Here is a 26,164-nt window from a genome sequence, read left to right as displayed (position 1 = left end):
ATAATTAATGAAAAATGCTTGATTCTATTCGTAATCAGGCTCTGAATTGTAGTGATTTAGCTGATTTTTGAAAGATTTTACCACTCTTAACAACCCCAAAAAAAGAGTGTCCGTTACCATGGCAACCACTAATATTTTTGAGCAGTATGTGGTTACTGCTTCTTCTAGGCCATTTATAGATAAAATCTGAAACCCTCATAAATCACGTGTGTATGGCACTCTGCCTGATTCTTATGAAGAGCTGTACTTAATTGATACGTTTAATGTGCATGGAAATGATGCTTTGACTAGTTTTTTTGATTGGACAATATCAACGATACAATGTTTCTCATATTTACTATGTAAAGCTTTGTCCCGTTTTGTTATTTTTCCATTTAGAGTAATACATTTATTAGTCAATGGCTTATACATTGTAAATGTCTGAGGATCATAGGAGAGACATTCTCCTTTTCGCTATTGTTACATACCGGTACCTTATCACTGACTGGGGAAGTTTAATAAATTGCAGATTGCAACAGGAGAAACACTTCGACGGGTGTTAATAGTTAAGTTGAGCATCCGAGATCAGATTTCTGGTTGGTTTTATGTGCTCAATTGTTAGAATTCATTTTTTGATTAATGGTTAATTATTGCCTCCACTGTATTGAGAGGTTTAGCGCTATAAAAAACTGCAAATATATCGTAGAACAAGGTTTCTTATAGATAAGTATTCTTTCCCTCAATTTCAAGTTAGAATAATACAATAAAATACGATGTGAAACATTTATACAGTATACTAATTTCTTGATCGGATGTTTATTTTGTTTATAAAGTAAAATTACAAAAAACTGAACTACGAGGAAAATTCAAAACGGAAAGTCCACATAATCAAAATAATGATAACACACATCAACGAATGGAATGCAACTGTCATATTCCTGACTGGGTTCAGGCATTTTCAAAATGTAGAAAATGTTTAAATGTGTGAGCATGCTTTTATATTATTTGTTATAACATAATGTTACCACATCTGTGTTTATTGACCTGCGTGTTGTTGGTCAAGTCGTCAAAGAAGTTGAATTACATCTTCCAGTTAGGCAGCAAACATTTGATTTTCTGGGGGGGGAGGCTATGGTTTTTTTTGGAAAAAAAAGTTTGTTTCCAGTTTTTGGAGAAAAAAATAATTTGTTTTTGATTCTGAGAAAAAAAATTGTTTGTTTCACCCTCAGCTGCCACTATATGTAATGCTAAAATTGAAAGAAAAAAAAATGTTTTCGACTTGTCGCGAAAAAAATAGATTATTTTTCGCCACAGGCGAAAAAAAAAAAATTTGTCCAGAAAAAAAAACATAGCCCCCCCCCCCCCCCCGAAAATCAAATGGTTGCTGCCTTAGAGATGCACTCGACGTCAATCGTTTTTGATAGGATTAATTAATTTGCCCACCAAAGGTCGAAGGATCACTCCGGACACTGTTGCTATCTCCACCTAAACAAATCGGACCACCACGAAATAACACAATCGTGCTGAAAGTGGCACCAAACAACAATCAATCAACAAAGTTTTGTCGCTGAGGCACGTGCCAAATTGTTTTAATTCCAAAAAACCAATGGACGATAACATTTTTTCTTTGAATGGGAAGAACATTGAAACTAATCATAATGCTGTAATTAATTAATAATTTGAAATAAAAATATTTGTAATGGTCATTGTATTTATTCTAAAACATTGTAATAATATTATAAATATCACAAGTAAACTAATTTGGATCTGAAACCGTCATGTTATATTGAACATCTATTAAAAGACTGAACAATAAATAATAAGTTCATTTATTTTTTTCGTGTTGTGTTCAGACTTACCAACTGCGGTAAATCCATTTATGTTCAGACAGTTCGCTTGTAGTTAATAAGGATTTGTTCAGACTATGGTCCGACTGTTCAGTAGTTGTTTTTTCTTCAACATTAAACTGAATTGACTGCACGCTAGTTGTTTGGACATAACCGAGTTTACGACAGGCTGAAAATTCTCGAACGACTGATCATAGGCTGAAAATTCTCGAACGACTGAGCATGACTTTATAATTTCTATTTCAGACTTTTCAGATGATATGTTTAGATAAAAAAAAGAAGAAATACTTAACTGCGTTTACTAGTGTATTTCGTCGTGTTCCACATTTCGGCACTCAGTCTCAGTTGTTTATTCAGGTCAAATTAACATTAGAATATAATACACGTGCTCTTCTATTAGTTGTTAAAGTCTTCAGTAGGGGTTTCCAAAGAGTTATGCAATCACAAGACAATAAATTGGCGTATTTACTGTTAACTACTCCATACATAGTCAACTTGAATTGTATTGTAATTGTAGTTATAATTTTATTTTCAGATTCATTTTCAAAATGAAAGCACATTAAGAATCCATTGATTGAATCTTAAAACTTCATTGGAATGAAAGACACAGAAATTGCAGAAGTTAAATAAGTTATTGCTAAGCGGTTTACAGTCACAAGTGTCCGTTTCCGTAATCCCAATAAACGTCTCTAATACGGCATAATGCATATATGCAGTTTATCACACTGTATACGTAACTTTTTGTTTAAATGTCAGCACCTGTTGTGAGAGGCTTCTGATCTCTGATGAACATTTTTTTAAAACACGTGCCTGTCCCAAGCCAGGAGCCTGTAATTCAGTGTTTGTTGTTTGTTGATGTGTTAAATTTTTATTTTTCGTTAATTTTTGTACATAAATAAGGCCATTAGTTTTCGCGTTTGAATTGTTTTTATTTGTCATTTCGGGGAATTTTATAGCTGACTATGCGGTATGGGATTTGTTTATTGTTAAAAGCCTTACGGAGACCTATAGTATTTAATTTCTGTGTCATTTGCTCTCTTGTGGTTGTCTCATTGGCAATCTTACCACATCTGTTTTTTTATATGTGTTGTCGACACGAAAACAATACCACTATGTGTCCACAGTCAGCCCAAGGGACCTGGAATTGTCGTTGGTTATCTTCAATTTGAAGTTTTAAGATAAGGCCATTACATTAATATTGAAAGATGTCGGAATTTTTTTGATAATAATGCATGTTTTGTAATGAAGTTCTATTTATGACATTACAATCAGGAGAACATTAGAAATATCTTCATGTTATTTTGATGCCTGAAAAATTATATTTACTGTAAAAATGTCATCGCTCATCATGCAAACTCGAAGGTATGTCATGTCATGTAGAATTAATATGTTTCAACCAGTAGGATCATTGAATTAGCCTAATGACGTCTGCGAAGCCTCAACACGCTATATTTGTACTACATTTGTAGCTCATAAATACAAAATCTACAATAGAGCTATACCTTCGACAATATGCGTACTAAAATAAGACCCTCCAAAGACAAATGGTTCGCAATATAAGCCTGGATATGTACTTTCTCCTTTTATTGTGATTGACGCTGGACTGGATTTGTTTCAATGTCAAACACAGGCACTTGTCTCAGAAAAAAAATTTCCTATATACCTTAATATAACACAAGGTACTTAACTAATTTTTTTGAAAAATGACCCCAGTCCCGAATTCCCGTTATTTTTCGATTTCTCGGTTGTCAAACCTACTTAAACTTAATATGCCGTAAATCTAAATTGATTTATCTACACAATGATATATGACACGACTATCATTGTTGTCGGGATCATTAGTAGCAGGTCTCAGAAGTCGGTCAACGGGATTTTTTTTGCATTCGTCTCAAACTTTGGCAACACCCAGTCCGCATGTAATTTTATACTGGTTTCTCATTGGTCAATCGTCTGGCTAAAAATAAATGTGGGAAATTTTGGTCAATTTATAACTCTACATTAGTGTCGTTGTGTACACGTGTGTTTCATAACAAAATGAATGTCAAACAGCTTACAGCATTGAATGAGGTAAAACATGGTCATAACCTTTTGCTTCTGGGGCAAAGTGGAACGGAGAAGAGCCATTTGGTCTGTACTATAGAACAAGAACTTAAAAAAGGGGGGAAACGGTCGCAGTCACAGGAACAACGGGAGTGGCTTCCTTGAATATAGGTGGGATTACTGTCCATTCCTGCTCCGGTATAGCAGATGGTCATTTTTCAAATGACGAACTATTACAAAAATTGACTATTGATGAATATTTTCGAAAATACAAGGGGTTTTGCAAGTTTAGAATTTTAAAAATGTCAATTTACCATTCAAATAAGGATTGACATATGTTTTTGTTTTGTTTTCCCTACTCAAAATGATATCAAAATGTTATTAGAAATATACATACCATGAACAAATAGCATTATTAGCTAAATACATCTTTTCATGATACTTCAAAATTTCTCGCTTTTCAAACCTTTTGGAGTTATCTCAATAGCTTATGTAAAGTCCAGAGAGAGTCTGAATGATGTCAATAAAATGGGAAAATCTGAGTTCTAAAATTAGAAACTCCTGACACATTCGAGAGACCTCAAAAACACTTATTTGGGTTTGTTTCACATAATCTGTAAAGAATTTACAATAAAGATAATAATTTATAGTCAGAGGGAAGCTGACAGTTTTTATTTTAATAATTTTTATAATAATTCAATCACTGCGGGCTGGGTGTTGCCAAAGTTTGAGACGAATGCAAAAAAAGTCCCGTTGACCGACTTCTGAGACCTGCTCCTAATGATCCCGACAACAATGATAGTCGTGTCACATACCATTGTGTAGATAAATCAGTTTAGATTTACGGCATATTAAGTTTAAGTAGGTTTGACAACCGAGAAATCGAAAAATAACGGGAATTCGGGACTGGGGGTCATTTTTCAAAAAAATTAGTTAAGTACCTTGTGTTATATTAAGGTATATAGGAAATTTTTTTTCTGAGACAAGTGCCTGTGATGTCAAACCAGCTTTTATTGACATACTTTCCTTAAGATGAGACTAATCTTTGCTATTATAATTTTTTAAATGAGACTTGAATTGAGTCAGCTGTTGCGAAATAAAATTATTTGCTAAGAAATTTCGTAATTTGGTCGCAAGAAATAGCACAGAAATAAAAATTGACTTCAAATAGTTTTGAACAGCAGTAAATTTAGAAAAATCACTCGGTAATTGATTTCAAATATTTAAACATGCTATTCTTGACAGCTTGAAAGCATTTAATTTCCTCTTACTTTAAATTATTTTTTTGTCAAGCAGTTTTTGTCCGAATTAAAAAAAAAATGGTGTGGTGTAGATAGATATTCATTGGGTCAAAATGTTAATCAAACCTTTTTTGCCTAATTAAAAGAAATATAAAATAATGGCATCCAATGCACAGGAACATTTAAACATCATTCTTGTTAGATGAGCATTTAGATGAAGGAGGAAGAGAAAAAAGATAAGACACATTAGATAAGTTAACGAAGGGTGTTGATGGACAAAATTGTAATTCATAAATATTATTTCTAATGTAAAGCAAATGAGTTATGAAGTTATTGAAACTATGATTATAAAAAAACACAAGAAATACGGCAGTATACTACCAGATGTTCTCATGATAATAATTTGATTTTTTTTTATCCAGATTGATGGGAATAGGTTTCTGCGAAAAAATACACTTGAAACTAAATCAAGATAAACCATTTTTTTTGGCAAGCTTGTCTTTATGTTTTCATTAAAACATAAAGAAACCAGAGTTAATTGAAAATTGGAAGTCAGATATATAGCCTGTACATTGGATTATTTAGTTAGTAATTATATGGTATTTTTAGACTGATTGTTCGATTACTGCCATCCAATTTGCCATTTTCATTTGATTAAAAGAACAAGATTTTGACATTTTAATTATTGGTTACCAGTTTTTTGACACATTGATGATGAGATTATTGCTCTATACCATATCTTATAGTGAATGAAATTACCATACTGTCTCTTTTTATACAGATTCAAAACATCTACATTCTATCAAAAACCGTTTTTATGTAATCTAACTGGTTTTTGTTCAACTCGATATCATCCAACTGTTTATCCACATCATAGTGGCAATGATTTAGCCGTTTTCATTTTGCAGACGTTTTGAAAGAATAATTTCTTCGTTTATTCAAAAATAGAAAAGACTTAATATTGTTTATTCAACTTTTTGTGAGAATAACATGTTTTGGTCTTTAAGTTTGTTCACCAACCAGTTCAGTTAGTCGATAGTCGTCCAAAATGTGTAATGGTGAATAACATGTTATATTCTAGGTTTCAGTCAAACACGCCTAAAATTAACAAAAAAACCTCTCTTAGGTAATAAAAATCGACAGATGGATGGAAAACATAAATGACACCACAATTTTTAGATGAATATTGCATTATGTTAATAGCAAGTGATGTCCAAAAAAAAAAACTTGCATTAAAAGGGTGTTTCAGTAAGGCAAATTTAAATTTATGAGGTTTTTTTTTATTCGATTTAATAATAAATTGCGTTATTTTAGTACTAAGACATGCGATTTGATGTTTGTTTGATCAATTAGTTTACTCCATCTTTGACGATTGTATTCTGGGTGAACATCTATGCTTTAGGTATTTCATTCGCATAGTTGTCGTTTGGTCTACATGTTCAGTTGTCTCATTGTAAGTTTTACAACACTTCCCTTTTTTTTTATTAAAATATTAATTACTAGCTAGCAGTGGCCATACCATTACACCTGACTTGTCTTCATCTCTCATATGAACTGTTATGAAATGATTTTAACAGTTATCCATATTAAAGCGGCATGTTTGAACATTGACACTGTCGTACAGGTTTTACAGAACTAACTGATATTTTTTTAATCTTGACAATGTGTTTCATCGCTTCAATGTTATGCTAACTTTCTCAACATCTTATGATTCAATTAGGCTGATTAAATTGTTTAACAATTTCGAAATACAAGCAAACTGGAAATTTTAACATAACATTTTATGTCAGAGCTCCATATTATTTCGAAATGAAGAATGTTTTCACGCAGGAATGTAATTATAAGGACGATAACATCGTTCAAGATATCGTTAATTGATTTCATCCGAACAGTGCGACATTATACATTGATTAATGTTGCATTGTAAAAAGATTAATAATGCACGAAGGAAGCTATCTGACATGATTGTAAAATATGCTTGCAGAATGTTTATTCCATTTCTTTTGCTACTGCACACAAAAAAAAACAACCCTAAAATGATTTTTGAAAACTCTCATCTTAAGATTTTTTTTTACAACAATTGCTTTTTTTAATATATATTAATACGCAATTTACGGTCTTTATGATGAATTATGCGCGGTATTTTGTAGGAGTAAAATTCCAATTGTAACCAGAGGGACAGATGGGTGCACTTTGATCATGATTATAATGGAATAATAAAAAAAAATATTGATTTATAATGTCAACTAATAACAGAGAGAAATGTCTCACCTTATTTCCAGGCCATTGATTTTATGTTTAAAGTCTCACAGAAAAAGGTTTAAATCAAACTAAACACTTTTAAAGATCCATGACAATTAGGTCAAGGTCAGATAATTGCAGTCATACAAACATGTTCACCTTCCAAATATTCTATACATTAAATATAGCTGACCTATTGCTTATGGTAACTGAAAAACAGACCAATGTACAAAAACATGATAATAAGATCAAGATCACCTGATACCTATCAGACAGATATGGACACATCACAAAAAAGGTCATTCAATGCATCAAACATTGTTGACCTTTTGCTTATAGTATTTAAAAAATACTTAAATACAAAACAATAAATAAAGCGATTGACAAATTAAATCGAGGAAAATACAAGATAAAACCTGACAGACTGACATGTACCTCATACAACCATTCCATACACTAAATACAGTTGACCTATTGTTCATAGTATTTGAGGAAAATACTTAATCACGTAGCGTTAACGTTGATCACTGATCCATGAAATAAGATCAAGATCAGGTGAAACCAGTCTGACGTATATGTAGACGTTGCAAGGATCCGTATACCAAATAAAATCAAGTGAGAAATTCTCAGGACAAAAACTGTATTTTTTGTAAGTACCATAAAAATTAGGTCAAGGACACTTGACATATACAATACGGCAACCTCTGAACATAAGGTATCAGCAGACAAAGTGTGAAGCATCCAGTTCTTCTACCTTCTAAAATATAAAGCTTGAACTAGCCACTGACGCCAGATAATAATTCCTATGTTTCGCTCACCATGACGTTCGTCGCAGGTGAGACAAAAAAAGGCCGACTCTATTACTTTTTTTTAATTTTGATATTGACTAGCAGTTCTTTAACAAAAATAAAGCATCAAGAACATGACAGGTAGTTGACTTCAACGATTCATTGTCCAACATTTAATAGAAAAAATAATATGTATATGTTGAGAACCTAAGGATTTAATCTCTACATCTGTAGTTGTCATGAATCAAGTAGGTTGTTGACACAGCAGCAAATTGCACGGCATTCAGAGAAGCAATGAAGTAAATAAACTGTAAATATCATAACGCTCCAAACTAAATACTTCAGTATATTTTCAGTTATTTCCATAATAATCATTTAAAATAAATACGTATTCGGATGTATGGGCATTGGTTTCTACATATCAAGTTGTTATGAATGAAGTAACTTCCAGGCTATTGACACAGGCACCGCAGTAAATTTCACGGAAGGTCCCATATAAGTGATTACCCTATCACTTTATTGAAAAGTTTATGATACATGGATCCTTCCTTAATATTCAAACGGTTTTATCGTTCATATTCCGACAAATGGAATCGAACTGAGAATGACAGACAAATTACCTTATAATTTGAGGAAAACAAGTTATCAATCTCCACATAAATCTACTTCCACTGATAGAGTAAAAAGTCTGTTGAACTAGAAAACTACTTAAAAGCTAAGATTGACGTCAGAAATTTTGATTTATTTTGAATTTGTTATGTACTATGTTTATATCTCATGCAACTGCTTACATTTTATGATTACACATAATAAATATTCCCAACACTCAAGCCACCAGTTAATAATCTTATTATTATATTGAATAATAAAAAAGATTGAAAATTATGATATATGTATTAACAAGTTTTATATAAAACGCAAAAAGATCATTTGCACATTCCTTTTAATATCACTTTATATACAAGTATCATTTTACATAGAACTGCCGATTTTATGAGATTTTGGCGATTGATGGGGACCTTCTGTTTTGAATTGTCCATGAAGTATTGTATTTTTTTCTTATTTTGCTAGACATGCCAGATTTAGTTGAATGTAGGCATACTTTCAAAAGAAAGCTTTCCAGGCCAAAAACCAAAGCGAATATTAAATTTCTTTATGGCAATCAGTTTAATGTATTAGTAAATGCTTTAAAGTTGCTGGTACAGTAAAATATGTCAACTATTAAATCAATTTATCTCAATTAAAAGTTATTTTTATTTGCATCTGACATCATAAGTTTTGTCTCCACTAAATCATAAGTCAAAAATAGCTGAAATTCAAAATACTAAAATTTCTCTATTGATTTGATTAATGGGGATAAATGTAAACTATTTTAAATATAAAACAGTAGTTGGGTATACATAAAAACAATATAAACTATATGATATATTGATATTGAAATTACAAATCAGTTCACATTGTAGGTTAAACTTCTGATATGCCATAGTGCTTTTCCAAATTCATTTGGTATCTTCCAATATAAGGATGAATACTTAAAAACTCATATTTAGTTGGATTAAAGGCCTATAAGCAAACTACGTTTCCTAACAAAGGTAAAAAAAACCAAAGAAATAGCACAACATTAGAAGAAACTATGAAAATCAGTTGAAAAAAGCTCAACTCATCGGATCCTTATGAAGCAGAAATACAAAATACAAAATACAGACTAGACGTGGCAGGGTATTTAAACATCCCTTACAACTACAAAGAGGTCAGTAACCCTCAGAGAAAAACATCCCCTTGTGCAATGCAAAAACATTGGTATCTATATATTCAACAGGAAGCTTAATATAAAATTTCCGATAAAAGAGATTATGTTAGATTTCCTATTGTTAGTTATCAATTTTTAGATGGTGACATTCCTTTGTCATCATCTTATGGTTTCTATATATCTTAACCTGTTCGGTTCGCTCGTGTATTTGACAAAGTATTTTATTTACGAACTAAATCTCTGTATTACAGAAAAAATATTACACAAGGGTTTTCAATAACAATAACTAGTCTAAACATTTGCTAAATTTTATCGTCAGTGCAAAGAAATCATTCGTAAATATAAATCAGCATGCAATCATCTTATACGTTCCGGTCTTTCACATCCAAACTTTTATTGTAATATTCTTTACGAAGCACATACATTTCGTTATTCATATCAATAGCTAACAAAACCTACAAACATACTTATTCAGAAGGAATATAGTGACCATACTGTTGTCACTTCATTGAAGATGGTATATTTTGGAATTAATATTGATTTACTCATAGGGTCTCGGCATAAAAAATAAACAAATTTATTATATAACCAATTGTTGGCATGATACAGGTTATATTCTTGATGTATATTTTATGATAGTATGATACTCAATCCATAACGGTAGGGATTTTTGCTTGATTTTCATATAATGAAGACATAATCTTCTAATCAGTTTAACTGGGGTCTGAAGCTGGCATGCCAGTAACTAATAGAAGTCCTGTTTTAATGCATGTATCATTGTCATTTTGCTTAGTTGTTCTCTGTTACCTATTCTCACATTGTTCTCTGAATACTTCTTTTAAACTAAGTTTTACTGAGCGTATTTTTCTACATTGGCTAGAGGTATAGGGTTGAGAATCTCACAAAACATGCTAAACCCCGCCGCATTTGTGCACCTGTCCCGGGTCAGGAGCCTGTGGTTTTTGTTAGTCTTGTATGTTTTAAAAAAATCTAGCTTATTTTTATGTTTCGGATTTCAGTGTGACGTCCATTGCCACTGAGCTAGAACATATTTTTATTTAAGGGCCAGCTGAAGCCTGCCTCCGGGTTCCGGAATTTTCTCGCTGCGTTGAAAACTCATTGGTGGCCTAAGGTCGTTTTCTGCTCTTTTGACAGGTTGTTTTCCTGTGACACATTATCTGTTACCATTTTCAATTTTATCGACATATGGTAGTACAAAGAAAGTGCATACTTATATTACAATGATAAATTGGTAATACCAAATGTATAGTGAAGTTTGAATGTATTACAGTGGTAGAAATTCATATCATACCTTGACCATTTCGTACCTCTGTATGCCATTTCGTACAAAACATTTATCATTTCGTACCCACGGTACACTTTGGGCCAAATACATCTACCGATTCACCTCTCATGAACTAAATACATGTTTACTTTTGTGTTTTAGTACACACAATATAAAGGTTAATTAACCAATGCATTAAACGGAATAATTATCTGCAACGGGCTTTTTTAGTTATAAACAGTTGTTTTTATCAGAAAATGCAATGAAAAGGGACACAAGCTAATAATTGGACAAGGAAAGAAGCCATGAATAAAAGTATTCAATTAACATTTATAATTCTATTAAATAAAGCACTACCTTGTTCAAACAACACGCAAGTAAGGTGAGTCTCTTTAGTTACATGTTTTTAACAAGTAAAAATATCATAATATTATCGGAAAAAGTAAAATAATAATTCTGCACGCCAAGGAAAATTCAAAACGGAAAGTCTGTTATTAAATGGCGAAATTAAAAAACTCAAACGAAAATCAAAATCATTATTCCATTTAACAAATCGCACGTGGTAAATTAGCACTCGACCAGAAATTAAATGTAATTGAAATTGACATAACAAAAGACTTGATGTACGATAAAATTGAAACTGCTTAATACAGGTAGCCTTTGTGAGAAATAAATAAAGATAAAAAACATACTTTATTCAAAAAATTATATATGGTGAGAAGTAAAGATATATAGATCGATAGTGATTGCAGGTACATATACATTTGTACAAGGATAGATAATATTTATAAAGGTTGATGTAATAATTCATAGTGGTAGTTTTTTTCTCATTTGCTTTTCCCCCGAAAAATGAGACTGTAAAAATTGGGACCCCCTTAGTTGCTCCCCTGGCAACTAAGGGTTGATGTAACAGGTGATTGTTAATAAAATATGTTTAATTAAAAAAAAAAAAAAAAAAAAAAAAACTCAAACGAATAGATTACAACTGTCATATTCCAAATTTGGTACAGGCATTTTCTTATGTTGAAAATAATGGGGATAATACTGGTTTTATAGCAGGCTAAACCTCTCACCTTGATGATTTTGTAAAGAAATGTGGACTGTTACTGTCAATATAATGGAATTTTATGCGACTGTCATACAAGTGAGAGGTTTTCATCGTGGTTTTTTTACTTTATTTTTTACTAAAGCTCTAGCTTATATTTGTTATAGATATCCTCAATACGAAGATTTACAGATTTAAAACAAATCGTTATAGACTTTATTCTTATACATATTTCTTTAAGGTGCGTTAGCGTTGAATTTAGTAATTTCTCGTGACGATTACAGCTCAGTACAAAGTAAATTTTACTGTTGATGAACAAGAAATGAAACACATATACATCTAGTTCCAAGAGGTACAAAATGGTATAGATATATATTTTTTATTGTTGAAACAAAGGACAACATGATTATCATATAGTCCGGTCATAAACCACACATTAAGCTTTCAATATTAATTTTTGTTGTTTGATAATACTATATTATTGATGCTGTTTATACGGGAATTATAGAGTAAAATGTTTCTTGCACTGATGGTTGTATAGCGTATATGTTTCTTGTACTTTCTAGGTGTACTGCACGTTCTTCAGTGTTAAAAGAATAAATATGTTAACATACATGAACCCCGTCACAAAAAAGTTAAATCACAAAAATACTGAACTCAGAGGAAAATTCAAAACGGAAAGTCCCTAATCAAATGTCACAGGTGCATTTATTTGTTCCAAATTAAGATCCCGAAGGGTTTCGCTTAAGGCAACTAGGATTGTAAGACAGATCTTGAAAAGAGACAACAAACAAATTCCAATGCTTAATGTCAGACGGTGTTAACGTCTATTATTCATTTATTTAAGCTACTTCCTACCGAATATTTGTTGTACTTTGTCCTTTATTTGATAATTATAAGTTATAAATGCGATGTATAAAATTTGAAACATCATACTTCTTATAAGAGATAAGGTTGGTCCAATAATTGATGTCAGCTTTTTTGTACGTAAATGTGCACTTTTATAAACACTCATCTGTTTACCTATTTCACAAAAAGTTACACATTAAAGATACCATCAAAACAAATTCATACATATATATTTTAAATATATGAAATCAACTTCCATGATAGTTACTCAAGTTATTAACCGAAAACCGTTTGTTTCGAATTCACGGACGGACAAACGAACCGATTATTATATGTATGCTACCGTTATTTTGTCAGGGAGCATAAGCTGAATTTTATAAATTTCCTGTTTACAACACTTTGATTTTTTCTAAAAAAAAAAGTAAGGATTTTCTGATCCCAGACATAATATTACCTTAACGGTAGGTGGCGTATTAGATTAAAAACATTGTACCTTTGATTGCTATGAATTGCAAGATGCATTATCTTTATTCTGATTTGGTGTTGATGTTGATTGCAAGTTCGATCAATTTAATACAATTTTTAGATTAAATTAACTTCATGCCTCATACTGTTTAACGTTAAAGTTTCATCCAAGTATGATTAAGTATTAACTTATATTTTTCTCTTGTAATTTTGCTTTGAAAAAGAAAGCTTATGTAAATGAACAAAACCAATAATTAAAATAAGGAATTAACAGATGTGAACACGGAACTCAAACACAAATAATTTAGCTAGACATTTACTGAAACGGAAGAATATTTACATCACATTGTAAACTTATACTTCTTACCCTTATTAAATAAATATCATATATGTACAGGTGAATAAAAAGTACGGAAATTAAACGTAGTGGATGACGTCTGAACAGTCTAAATAATTGGAGGGTTGGGCGCGTGCTAACATGTTTAACCCACAATTCTATACGTGAGCGAAGAAGAAGGCATTTTGTAAATATTTAAATGATTAAACTATGTTTCGAAACGTAGAAGCCTGATCTTTGTGGTGATCAAGAACATATACAATAAATCCCACGAAGTAAAACCTACATGGTTATAAACGTGATAATCATTTGTATTTTTAATTTCCATCGACACATTTCATAAGTCACATTTATCAGATAATTACTGAATATAATACAACTTTGCATGAAGCAGTCGCTTATAACCAAATGCGCTACTGAATAAAACAATCATCATTGATTATTAAAGAATATATTGAAAGCTTTATCATTTTATACTTAATATACTATGAAGAAAATGATGTTACGAGGAGTGGGTCAAATAGTCAAAGCTGTTATTGTCAGATTTTCGAACTTCTTCTTTTTCGTCCTGTGAGTCAGTTTTTTCCGCAATTTTGTAAAAAATAAATATGTCTAAATTCAGTTTAATATCATATCAATATGTTTAGCTTATTTTGTTCCTTAACTAATTATGCTCTTCTGATTTAGAGCACCAATTTTAGATTCTATTTTTTTTCATATCACCTGTGATATGCTATTGTAATTATTGTATTTATTTATGTTGGCCTGATAGTTGTTTACAGAATAATCTTAGAACTGTGCAGTTTAAAAATCACTGGAACAATCACAGAATGATTGGAACTTTCCATTTGACTTACATACTGATTCCAGAATGATCCTAATAAAAGATGCGTTATATAAACTTCTACATTTTAATAGAAACTTCCGTTGTAACTTTCTAGAACGTTCCTTTCTAGAGTGTTCTAGAATTTTCCGTGACAACTATATATATATATATATATATATATATATATATATATATATATATATATATATATATATATATATATATATATATATTGTAACACTGCCTCTCGGGTGCTAGAGTCGGACACCAAAGAACACAATGAACATAAAGTAAAGGGATCTTTTTATTGTGTGTATGTATATTAGGATAAAATATTAGGGTCGACGTCTAGTTGGTTTACCGTCGACCAAAAACACTCTACCGATATTGATTTTATATTTGTTTTGTTATTACTGTATATTTACTACATATTCGTGAAATAAAATACATGAAATAGAACAGTTTAGATGCTTTATTATTATTTATAAAAATGCTGGACTGGTAGTGGTACAGCTCTGTTCCTGGCCTAGTCCGGTTCCTAGTATGGTTGGTCTTATCTATAACTAACCTAAACAGAGACTTTACTCTGTCACTATCTAAATATTATTAAACTACCAATGTGTAGCGCTAAACTCGATCACATTAAAGTAAATCAACCAGATTCACTAATCCACAGTTTATAATAAGTCTCAATTCCTTAAGACATAATAAATACAATCAACAATCAACAATTCTTTAAAGGTAATCACAAAATCGTTCCTACCATAAAGCTTCCGTAATCAATATTAAATACTTGACTTTCTTAAAGTTTGTCACCTAGGAATTTCACCTAACAAAACAAGTTGCACAAAACTATATATTTATTTGCACCAAGCAATATTTACACCAAGGATTTTCACCTAAAACATTATTTGCTCCAAGCAATATATTTACACCCAGGAATTACACCTAAACCATCAATTGCACCAATAAATATTTGCACCAAGGATTTGCTCCCATTTGGCACCTAAAGTTTGCACCAATAAATATTTGCACTAAGGATTTGCTCCCGATTTGGCACCTAAAGTTTGCACCAATAAATATTTGCACCAAGGATTTGCTCCCGATTTGGCACCTAAAGTTTGCACCAATAAATATTTGCACCAAGGATTTGCTCCCGATTTGGCACCTAAAGTTTGCACCAATAAATATTTGCACCAAGGATTTGCTCCTGATTTGGCACCTAAAGTTTGCACCAATAAATATTTGCACCAATAAGGGTACTAAATATTTATATATATATAATAAATGACAATAAGTCTATAATGGGTGCAATTTAGTATTTACTAACTTTTCCTAAATCTACTGTGTTTTCGGACATTCTTTTTATACTTTTGAATTTACCACTCTACTTAACAATCTATCTAGTGACTCCTCCCTTTGTTATTGATTTTAGTTTTATACCAATATCAGCCAATCACTAACGTTCTTACTAACGAACGACCAATCAGCAGCCATGTTTCTGATTAGGGAAATTCCCTTCAGAACAACTGAGAATGTAAACACACGATGTTTTCACAGAATAAAGATGTTTTCCAGCGGAATAATAACTAGAACCAACATGTTTTATACTCTTGGTGATATCTACACCTATTGGATAACATAATACTTGAAACACAAAGGTTATTATTCTAAATTAACAACCAAAATATCTATATCAACACTACGGTGACCAATTGGCAAGTTGTCACCGCAAGTAAATCCTTATCCTTACAAAATAAAGGACTTAATATTATTATACTTATCAATGCTATAATTGTCCAACAAACTGTTTATCCCCCCAGAATTATATAAAAGACCGATTTCAAGCTCTTGTGGGAAGTACAGATAAACTTCCGTTCTGCCCCGGCTACCAAAACAACGTTGTACGAACTAGACACAATATTTTTACCACCCAAAACAATCAATTATTGTACAATCCTCAAGTCATATGAACTAAAATACATGTTATTAAATCTCACTAGCAATTATTCCACCTTATTAGGTTTAAGAACAATACACACAAAATATGTGGGTAAAAAGGGGGAGGCCAGCATTACATTGCCCCCATCTTTCAGGATTTGGTCCCCAAATAGGACTGACTGATGAGATTCACATTGATACTGATCATTCTATTATTTAGGAATAATTTAACAACTGTTATTCCATCCTTATCATTTTGTTTTTCTTTTGGACCAAAACCTGTGTTAACAGTACTCCATTACTTTGATTTTTTTAATTAGCGAAGAACAAATATTTTTCTCTACTAACATTTTACTTTAACCAATCCAAATTAGTTAAATTTAACAATTTCCATACTAAGGAACTCTCTCCTTCTATATAATCACTATTGTAGTCACCAACACATTTAGCTTCTGCAATCTGTACTCATAACATTCTTAACAGGTAGTAAACCGACAAGCACAAAGGTCATTTAACCTTTCCTCTACAATAGCTTTTAGTCCAAACAGTTTATAAAACTTAGCTTCTTGTGCAAGCTCATTGAGATAGTGGTGTTCTCTTTGGAGGTATCTTTTCTCTACGGTACAATTGTTCCTTAGATAGTTGAGGATGATCTTGAAATGGGCTGGATCCCTGTCAAAACTATAGACATTTTTGCAAGGGCGAAAAGCACTATTGGGATTAAGCATAAGAGCGAATACTGATGATGGATCAGCTCTCATAGTTGGCTTGCTGGTTTCAAATTTAGTGCCTCCTACATTTAAAATGAGCATGTTCTCTTGGCATTCTTGTAATTCTTGGAGGTAGGCGTCGATTGCCTCAGTGTTTGGAGTCAAAACGACGCTCCTCACTGAACTATCTTCTGTCGTTTCAACTGCTGGTTCCCTTTCTGTTTTTGATTTTACTAGTGACGATGAGGATGAGGATGAGGAACTAGATGAGGATGATGATGAACTAGAACTAGAGTTCTTCACTGATGCCTTCCCTTCTGATTTTTCTAATGTCTTCACCTCCTTCTCTGTGACGGTCAACTCAATCTCTGGAGTGTTTGCATCTCCAGTCTCCACACTAACACTAAGGTCTTCTCCGATCTCACTGGAGAGATCCTTAAGGACAGATTTTATCTTTTCCAACTTTTCCTCCCTGGTCTCAATTTTCTTTACTTTCTTTGTTTTAGGTTGCATGTTCTCTTTGTCTTCACCTTTCCTCTTTTTGTCTAACACATCTCGGGCATCCTCTTTCTTTGACACGTTTGTCCTCACTGAACATTTTTCTGATGGAGCATAGCTCCTCTCTGAAGGGGCAAAGCTTCTTTCAGAAGCAGCGTAGTTCCTTCTTATTGGAATCTGCAGCTCTTTTCCCTCCTCATTAACTAATTTCATTTTAGTGGCTAACTCTTCTCTCCTAAACTTTTCCAACGCTACTTCTGCTTCTCTTCCCCGTTGACCTGTTTTGTTGTCGAAACATATCATTTCTCTCTCCGACACCTGGCAACCATGAGTGATAGTCCTCCTGGGAAACAGCTTTTTACACTCCGGGCACTTCCACCCGAAGTCACTGTGCCTTTCCAGTATATGGCGCTCTGCACTCCATCTTTTATCAAATGTCAGGTCATCACAGATGATGCACATCCATTTATTCTACAAGAGAAATATATAATTCGTTATTCTCTTAATATTTTTAGTGTTTGTTATGTTATATTACCTATCAATATAACGTACAATAATTTTAAAACAAATTGGATAACACTGGCTAATAATCAACTCTGATTATCAGTCATACTTGACAAGAAAACTAAAATGTCTTGTCACATCATAACTAATACATTTTTATATATTTACTTTATTACAAACTATAACTATTTTTAACTACACAATATGTACATATATATATACAAATATCAACTAAGCAGTCATCATTAATCAGAAGACTGTTGAAACCATGTGGGACTGTTCTCTCCAACATATCGTTTGAGCTTGTCATGGTGAACAACCTTAGGTTTACTTTTTGGGGTCATCTTTATTCGGTATAATACGTCGTTTAGACGACTGATGACCACATAGGGCCCATGCCAGGGTCGCTGAAATTTAGGATTTCTTCCGACTTTCCTCTGGTATTGGTAGTACCAGACGTGATCACCAACGTTATACTTAGTATGGTGAATCTTATGGTCATATGTTTTCTTCATTGAATTCGAAGATAGATTCATCTTTCTACGGGCCAATTCATGAACCCTGCCTATAGCTTGTTCTAGCTTGTCCAGATAGTCATCTGGTTGAGGGTTAGAGCCATCTGACTCTTTGAAAGGTCTACCCATGACAAGATCTACAGGGAGATTAATTTCCCTTCCGAACATCATTTGACAAGGAGTAACTCCTGTCGTTTCATGCTCGGACGAACGATAGGCCATCATAACGAGTGGAATATACTGGTCCCAGTCTCTCTGATGTTCGGAGACAAAAGACGCCAACATATTAACCACTGTTCTCATATAGCGCTCTGCCATACCATCGGACTGAGGTCTCATGACTGTTGTTCGAGTCTTATCGATGTCAAGCACTTTACATAATTCTTGAAACACTCGAGCTTCAAAATTTGCTCCCTGGTCAGTATGTAATTGCATAGGGACACCAAAGATGGTGACAAAGTTTTCAATGAAAGCTCTGGCAACTGTTTGTGCCTCTTGATTCACGATCGGAATCGCATGGACAAACTTAGTGAAATAATCACCGATCACCAGTACATGTTTGTTTCCATATTCGGAAGTTGGAAGTGGACCCATTATGTCCATGGCCACTCTTTCGAGGGGGGCACCGACATTGTACTGGCGCATCGGAGCTTTCGCCTTACAAACCGGCGATTTCCTACTGGCACATACATCACATTTGTGACACCAGCGTTCAACAAATTTTCTTACCGCAAACCAGAAATACCTCTGTCTTACTTTGCTCAGGGTTTTCTTTACCCCTAGATGTCCACCACCCATTGCACTGTCATGCAAATGTTTGAGAACAAGATCTTTAAAAATCTCTGGTAATACTATTAGCCAAGAAATAGTGCTGCCATCGTCACTCTCCCATTTTCTATATAACACCCCATCTTTTATATCAAAAGATTCAAGTCGAGTCCAATAGAACTTTACCCCTGGACCATATTTGGAGATTTCGGACCACTCTGGCTTAGTGGAATTAACCAACCACTGCCGAACTATTCCTAATATGTTATCTTGCTCTTGCTCTTTTTGAAGGTCAAGACTTTTGTCAAAATCGTCAGACTCCTTGGAAGAAATAAGCCCATTGGGGAGAATTTCTGGTGTTGTTTTTTTCATACTTCTTGTTTGAACCGCTCTCACATCAAAGTCCATTTGACCTTTAGTACTCGAGTCAGACCAACAAACATCGGTTAATGTTTCTCCGGTTGGCATAAGCATCTGGTACGTCATTGGACCTTGACATGAGGGGTTTATTTGATTACTGTCCAGTTTTTCACCCATGCATTCCTTATTTGAAATTGCTTCCATAGGTGTACCTGGGTTTGGACAAACTAATGTTTTACCATACACGCATTTCTCATTTGTAAATGCCTCGTTGTGTATAGTATTAACGTCTTCCAAACCCGGGTTTACCTGTGCCTTGACTTGATCATTCTTCAATTGCTCGGTAGCAACTCCTGCTTCTGCGTCATGAGCTAAAACTCCGACAACAGATGCACTCGCTTGAGTTTCTTTCTTTGAGCAATGCGAACAATTTTCCGGGCAAGGTCGTCGACTCAGAGCATCGGCATTACAATGAATGCGCCCTGGACGATGTATTATTGTGAACTGATAACCACCAAGAACTTCTAACCAACGGGCAAGTTGACCCTCTGGGTTTTTAAAATTCATAAGCCACCTGAGGGACCCATGGTCACTTCTTACAATAAACTTGCGCCCATAAAGATAATGGTGGAAATTCTTTACGGCTAGGACAATAGCAAGAAGTTCTTTCCGGGTTACACAATAATTTTTCTCACATTTTGAAAAGGTTTTGCTATAATATGCAATCGGTTTTTCAATACCATCTTGCATTTGAGACAACACAGCTCCCATCCCATAGAAACTTGCGTCACAGTCAAGGGTGAATTCTCCCTTATCTAATGGATAACCAAGCACTGGGGCAGTTATCAATAATTCTTTCAACTTAGTGAGGGCCTCTTGGCAATCAACGGACCAATTAAATTTGCTACCTTTCTCAGTTAATTTATGAAGAGGTTTTGCAACTATGGCAAAATCTTTGACAAAACGTCTATAATAGGAACAAAATCCGATAAAACTTCTGGTGTCTTTAACGTTTTTCGGGACAGGCCAATCACGCACAGCGCTGATTTTTGCCTCGTCCGTACGTATACCATCTTGAGTTACCCTATGACCTAAAAACGTAACTTCGCTGCGTGTAAGTACACATTTGCCTGGATGTAATTTTAAATTTGATTGCCTCAAGCGATCACAAACTTCTCTTAGATTTCTAAGATGTTCCTCAAAATCTTTAGAATAGACAATTATGTCGTCAAGATAGACTAAACAAATTTTCCATGTCAGGCCTGAGAATATTCTTTCTACTAATCGTTCAAAGGTGGCAGGTGCTCCACTTAATCCAAAGCATAACACCTTGAACTGCCACAGACCACTCCCTGGAATAGCAAAAGCAGTCTTTTCGCGATCGCTTTCCTCCAGGTCACATTGCCAAATAACCTGACCTCATATCAAGAGTCGAAAACCATTTATTTCCACTCAAAGCATCAAGAGTATCATCTATTCTCGGTAAGGGCTGACAATCATTTAGGGTAATAGAGTTAAGTTTTCTAAAATCACAACAAAATCGTATACTCTCATCTGTTTTCTTTACCATCACTACTGGGGAACACCAAGCACTGCTTGATGGTTCAATTATACCCCGGGAAGCCATAGTTTCTATCTCTTTTTCGGCCGCTTCCCGCTTTGCTAAGGGTAACCTATAAGGCCTTTGCTTTATAGGGGGTGCGTTCCCAGTATTTATCTTATGCTTAATCAGTTCTGTATGCCCTATATCAGAGGATGATGTAGAAAATACATCAGCATAAGAACATAAAAAATCCTTCAACTGATTTTTATTCTCCTTGCAGAGTCCATCTGATCCCTTTTCAAACACTTCAATCAAATGCTCTGGCATTTCTTTTTCAGTTGCAACTTTAATGCAGTTCACTGACTCTTTAGGTTTATCAACAGAAACTACTTGTTGCACATCAACTGGTTCAAACAAGCCAGCAACAGTGTTCTTGTGAACTTTTATAGGGTCTTCACTAAAATTTATAACTCTTAACGGGACTGTGTTCGAGTTTTGTTGGATTACAGACCTAGCTAACAAAAGCCCTGTTTTCTCAATAAACTCTTTATTTGTCTCCACAATTCCAATTGAATTGTATTTTATCCGCCCGAAGGCATGTCCTTTTATTATCATTTCGCTGTGAGGTGGAACCTCAACTGTCTCGGCTATAGAAACTTTACAACATGAAACTTCGCCTTGATTTGTAAAATAAGGAATGAAATCATTTCCTATTCGTAAACTGCCTTTAGTAAATAGTATATCAATGTGAAATCTACTCATGAAATCTGTGCCTATAATAGCAGCGTCTTTAATATCTGCTAATAGAAACTCATGTTTACACACATGGTTTCCTAATTTTATTTCTAAATCTAGTTTCCCACTGAATTCAGAAGCAGCACCTGTCGCTGTGAGAAGATTCATGCGAACAGGTATAACTTGGGGTCTTAATTCTAAAGGAATACTATCAAAAATATCTTTTCTTAAAATAGATACACTTGCTCCAGAATCTATGAGAAAAGGTATAGATAATGAATTAATTGTACCCAAAACAAAACAACCATTTTGTTGCCCCCAAGTTACATTTGAAATTATGGTATTAGGCCTTCTTACCGCTGTCGGGGGTTGGCCTGCGCTCCCGACACTTGCTCGTTTTCCGATCTCTGATTACCCCTTCTATTGTGATCAAAATTTCCATTCTGATTTCCAGACCTTTGAAAATTTCTATTGTTTTGATTTCTTTGAAAATTTCCACCCCTATTCTGCTGACTATTGTTATTTCTGTTAATAGAGTTAACTTCATTTTGCAAAGTTTTCATGCCATCTTTTAACTCTCTGAGATCCGATTTTAAAGTGTCATCACTAGATTCGACCACAGCCGTTCTTATGGATCTCCCCTTTTGTTTATCTGCCAGTCTTAGAGCTTCTAGACGGACAGAAATATTTTCTGCCTCACCTATTGTCTTTGGCCCTACTTCTCTCAATCGGAGGCGTATATCAGCCTCAGGAATGGCATCTATAAAATAGTCAAGGGCCAACGTGTCCCTGAGCAAAGATGAAGTACCCGGATAAGCCTTACGGGTAAGTTTCTTAATGGCTTGGGCAAGCTCTGGTAGTGATTCCTGTCTGAATCTTACTCTTGTTTGTAACTGCCCTAAATACCTCTGATCTATTAATTGAGCCAAATCTACTTTTCAGTGCGGTGACTAAACAATCAAAATCATGTCTTTCCCCATTTGTAATTTCATTAAGTATTGCCCTGGCGTTCCCTGATAAACTGCTTGCCAAAAGCAGTGCTTTTGTTTTTGAGTCCCAAACATTAAGTTCGGCCAACAAATCAAATTGAGTCAAATACTCTTCCAAATCATCAGAGCCGTCATAGATTTGTGGCTTAATCTTACAAGAAATTTCAGATTTTGACCGTCGGACCTCAGAAAAATGACTATTATTCTGATCATCCTTATCATGTCTAACATCGGGTCCCATATTATTATCTATGGAACTTTCATTGCCCCGTCCTAAAATTGGGGTAGACCTAGTGTCAACAGTGTGCTTTTCAAACTTTTCAAACATCTTACTCATATCACTTGAAAAGTCGGAAAAACATCTGTCCATCCGAAGCCTAATTTCTGCCCTAGCTTCGGCCATCATTCTCTCTGTCCTTCTAAAAATTTCAGTACCTTGAGCGTCTATTTCATTTTCATGAATAGTTGCTTCAGCATCACCATGTGTCTCATTCAAGTGTGGGCCAAACGTAACTACGTTTGAATCGTCCATTATTTTCTATCTATGATCTTATATATTCAACTTAATCTGACTCTATAAATTTATCCCACCGCTGCCACCAATTGTAACACTGCCTCTCGGGTGCTAGAGTCGGACACCAGAGAACACAATGAACATAAAGTAAAGGGATCTTTTTATTGTGTGTATGTATATTAGGATAAAATATTAGGGTCGACGTCTAGTTGGTTTACCGTCGACCAAAAACACTCTACCGATATTGATTTTATATTTGTTTTGTTATTACTGTATATTTACTACATATTCGTGAAATAAAATACATGAAATAGAACAGTTTAGATGCTTTATTATTATTTATAAAAATGCTGGACTGGTAGTGGTACAGCTCTGTTCCTGGCCTAGTCCGGTTCCTAGTATGGTTGGTCTTATCTATAACTAACCTAAACAGAGACTTTACTCTGTCACTATCTAAATATTATTAAACTACCAATGTGTAGCGCTAAACTCGATCACATTAAAGTAAATCAACCAGATTCACTAATCCACAGTTTATAATAAGTCTCAATTCCTTAAGACATAATAAATACAATCAACAATCAACAATTCTTTAAAGGTAATCACAAAATCGTTCCTACCATAAAGCTTCCGTAATCAATATTAAATACTTGACTTTCTTAAAGTTTGTCACCTAGGAATTTCACCTAACAAAACAAGTTGCACAAAACTATATATATATTTGCACCAAGCAATATTTACACCAAGGATTTTCACCTAAAACATTATTTGCTCCAAGCAATATATTTACACCCAGGAATTAAACCTAAACCATCAATTGCACCAATAAATATTTGCACCAAGGATTTGCTCCCATTTGGCACCTAAAGTTTGCACCAATAAATATTTGCACCAAGGATTTGCTCCCGATTTGGCACCTAAAGTTTGCACCAATAAATATTTGCACCAAGGATTTGCTCCCGATTTGGCACCTAAAGTTTGCACCAATAAATATTTGCACCAAGGATTTGCTCCCGATTTGGTACCTAAAGTTTGCACCAATAAATATTTGCACCAAGGATTTGCTCCTGATTTGGCACCTAAAGTTTGCACCAATAAATATTTGCACCAATAAGGGTACTAAATATTTATATATATATAATAAATGACAATAAGTCTATAATGGGTGCAATTTAGTATTTACTAACTTTTCCTAAATCTACTGTGTTTTCGGACATTCTTTTTATACTTTTGAATTTACCACTCTACTTAACAATCTATCTAGTGACTCCTCCCTTTGTTATTGATTTTAGTTTTATACCAATATCAGCCAATCACTAACGTTCTTACTAACGAACGACCAATCAGCAGCCATGTTTCTGATTAGGGAAATTCCCTTCAGAACAACTGAGAATGTAAACACACGATGTTTTCACAGAATAAAGATGTTTTCCAGCGGAATAATAACTAGAACCAACATGTTTTATACTCTTGGTGATATCTACATCTATTGGATAACATAATACTTGAAACACAAAGGTTATTATTCTAAATTAACAACCAAAATATCTATATCAACACTACGGTGACCAATTGGCAAGTTGTCACCGCAAGTAAATCCTTATCCTTACAAAATAAAGGACTTAATATTATTATACTTATCAATGCTATAATTGTCCAACAAACTGTTTATCCCCCCAGAATTATATAAAAGACCGATTTCAAGCTCTTGTGGGAAGTACAGATAAACTTCCGTTCTGCCCCGGCTACCAAAACAACGTTGTACGAACTAGACACAATATTTTTACCACCCAGAACAATCAATTATTGTACAATCCTCAAGTCATATGAACTAAAATACATGTTATTAAATCTCACTAGCAATTATTCCACCTTATTAGGTTTAAGAACAATACACACAAAATATGTGGGTAAAAAGGGGGAGGCCAGCATTACAATATATATATATATATATATATATATATATATATATATATAACTCGTCTAAACATCAACCCAACAATGTTAGATCTGTAAATTTGCTTTCGCAAATTTTTGGTTCTTCCCTCGCCGGGATTCGAACCCATGCTACTGTGATATCGTGACACCAAATCGCCTGCACTGCAGCCGTCCCGCTAGACCACACGACCACCTGGGCTCTCAAAAAAAGAGCTTTCGCTGGCCGTGTGTTACCTTTCCACGTCAGTTTTAATCTAGCGGCGTACTGCAGTACATGATATATAAGGCATGAAGATGTTATTGTTACAGATCAGCTAAATTATCTATAGTAAAGGATCCTACAAATGAATGTAAGATACAGTCACAGAAAATAATTATATTTATAAGTACGTCTGAGTCAGTGACAACCCTACAACAGATGTATCCATCGGATCGCCATCAATGATGGTGATACAT

The 26,164-nt window shown here is 33.8% G+C and overlaps 2 protein-coding genes across 2 annotated transcripts in view; one reads left to right on the top strand and one right to left on the bottom strand.

The window, feature by feature from the left end:
• LOC143067453 (glutathione reductase, mitochondrial-like) overlaps positions 1–26,164 on the top strand; it is a 180,419-nt gene that overhangs the window by 116,621 nt on the left and 37,634 nt on the right. The window lies entirely within an intron of this gene.
• LOC143066363 (uncharacterized) lies at positions 17,024–25,038 on the bottom strand. Its single transcript, XM_076239315.1, has 2 exons — positions 24,958–25,038; positions 17,024–18,313 (listed from the first exon to the last, which is right to left on the bottom strand). The coding sequence occupies exons 1-2, from the start codon at positions 24,985–24,987 to the stop codon at positions 17,111–17,113; spliced, it is 1,233 nt and encodes a 410-aa protein (XP_076095430.1). The 5' UTR covers positions 24,988–25,038; the 3' UTR covers positions 17,024–17,110.

Source organism: Mytilus galloprovincialis, chromosome 3 (assembly GCF_965363235.1).
Source record: "Mytilus galloprovincialis chromosome 3, xbMytGall1.hap1.1, whole genome shotgun sequence".
Lineage (NCBI taxonomy): Eukaryota > Metazoa > Mollusca > Bivalvia > Mytilida > Mytilidae > Mytilus > Mytilus galloprovincialis.
The sequence above is the reverse complement of the archived record's forward strand: the minus strand, read 5'-3'. Positions and strand labels throughout refer to the sequence as shown.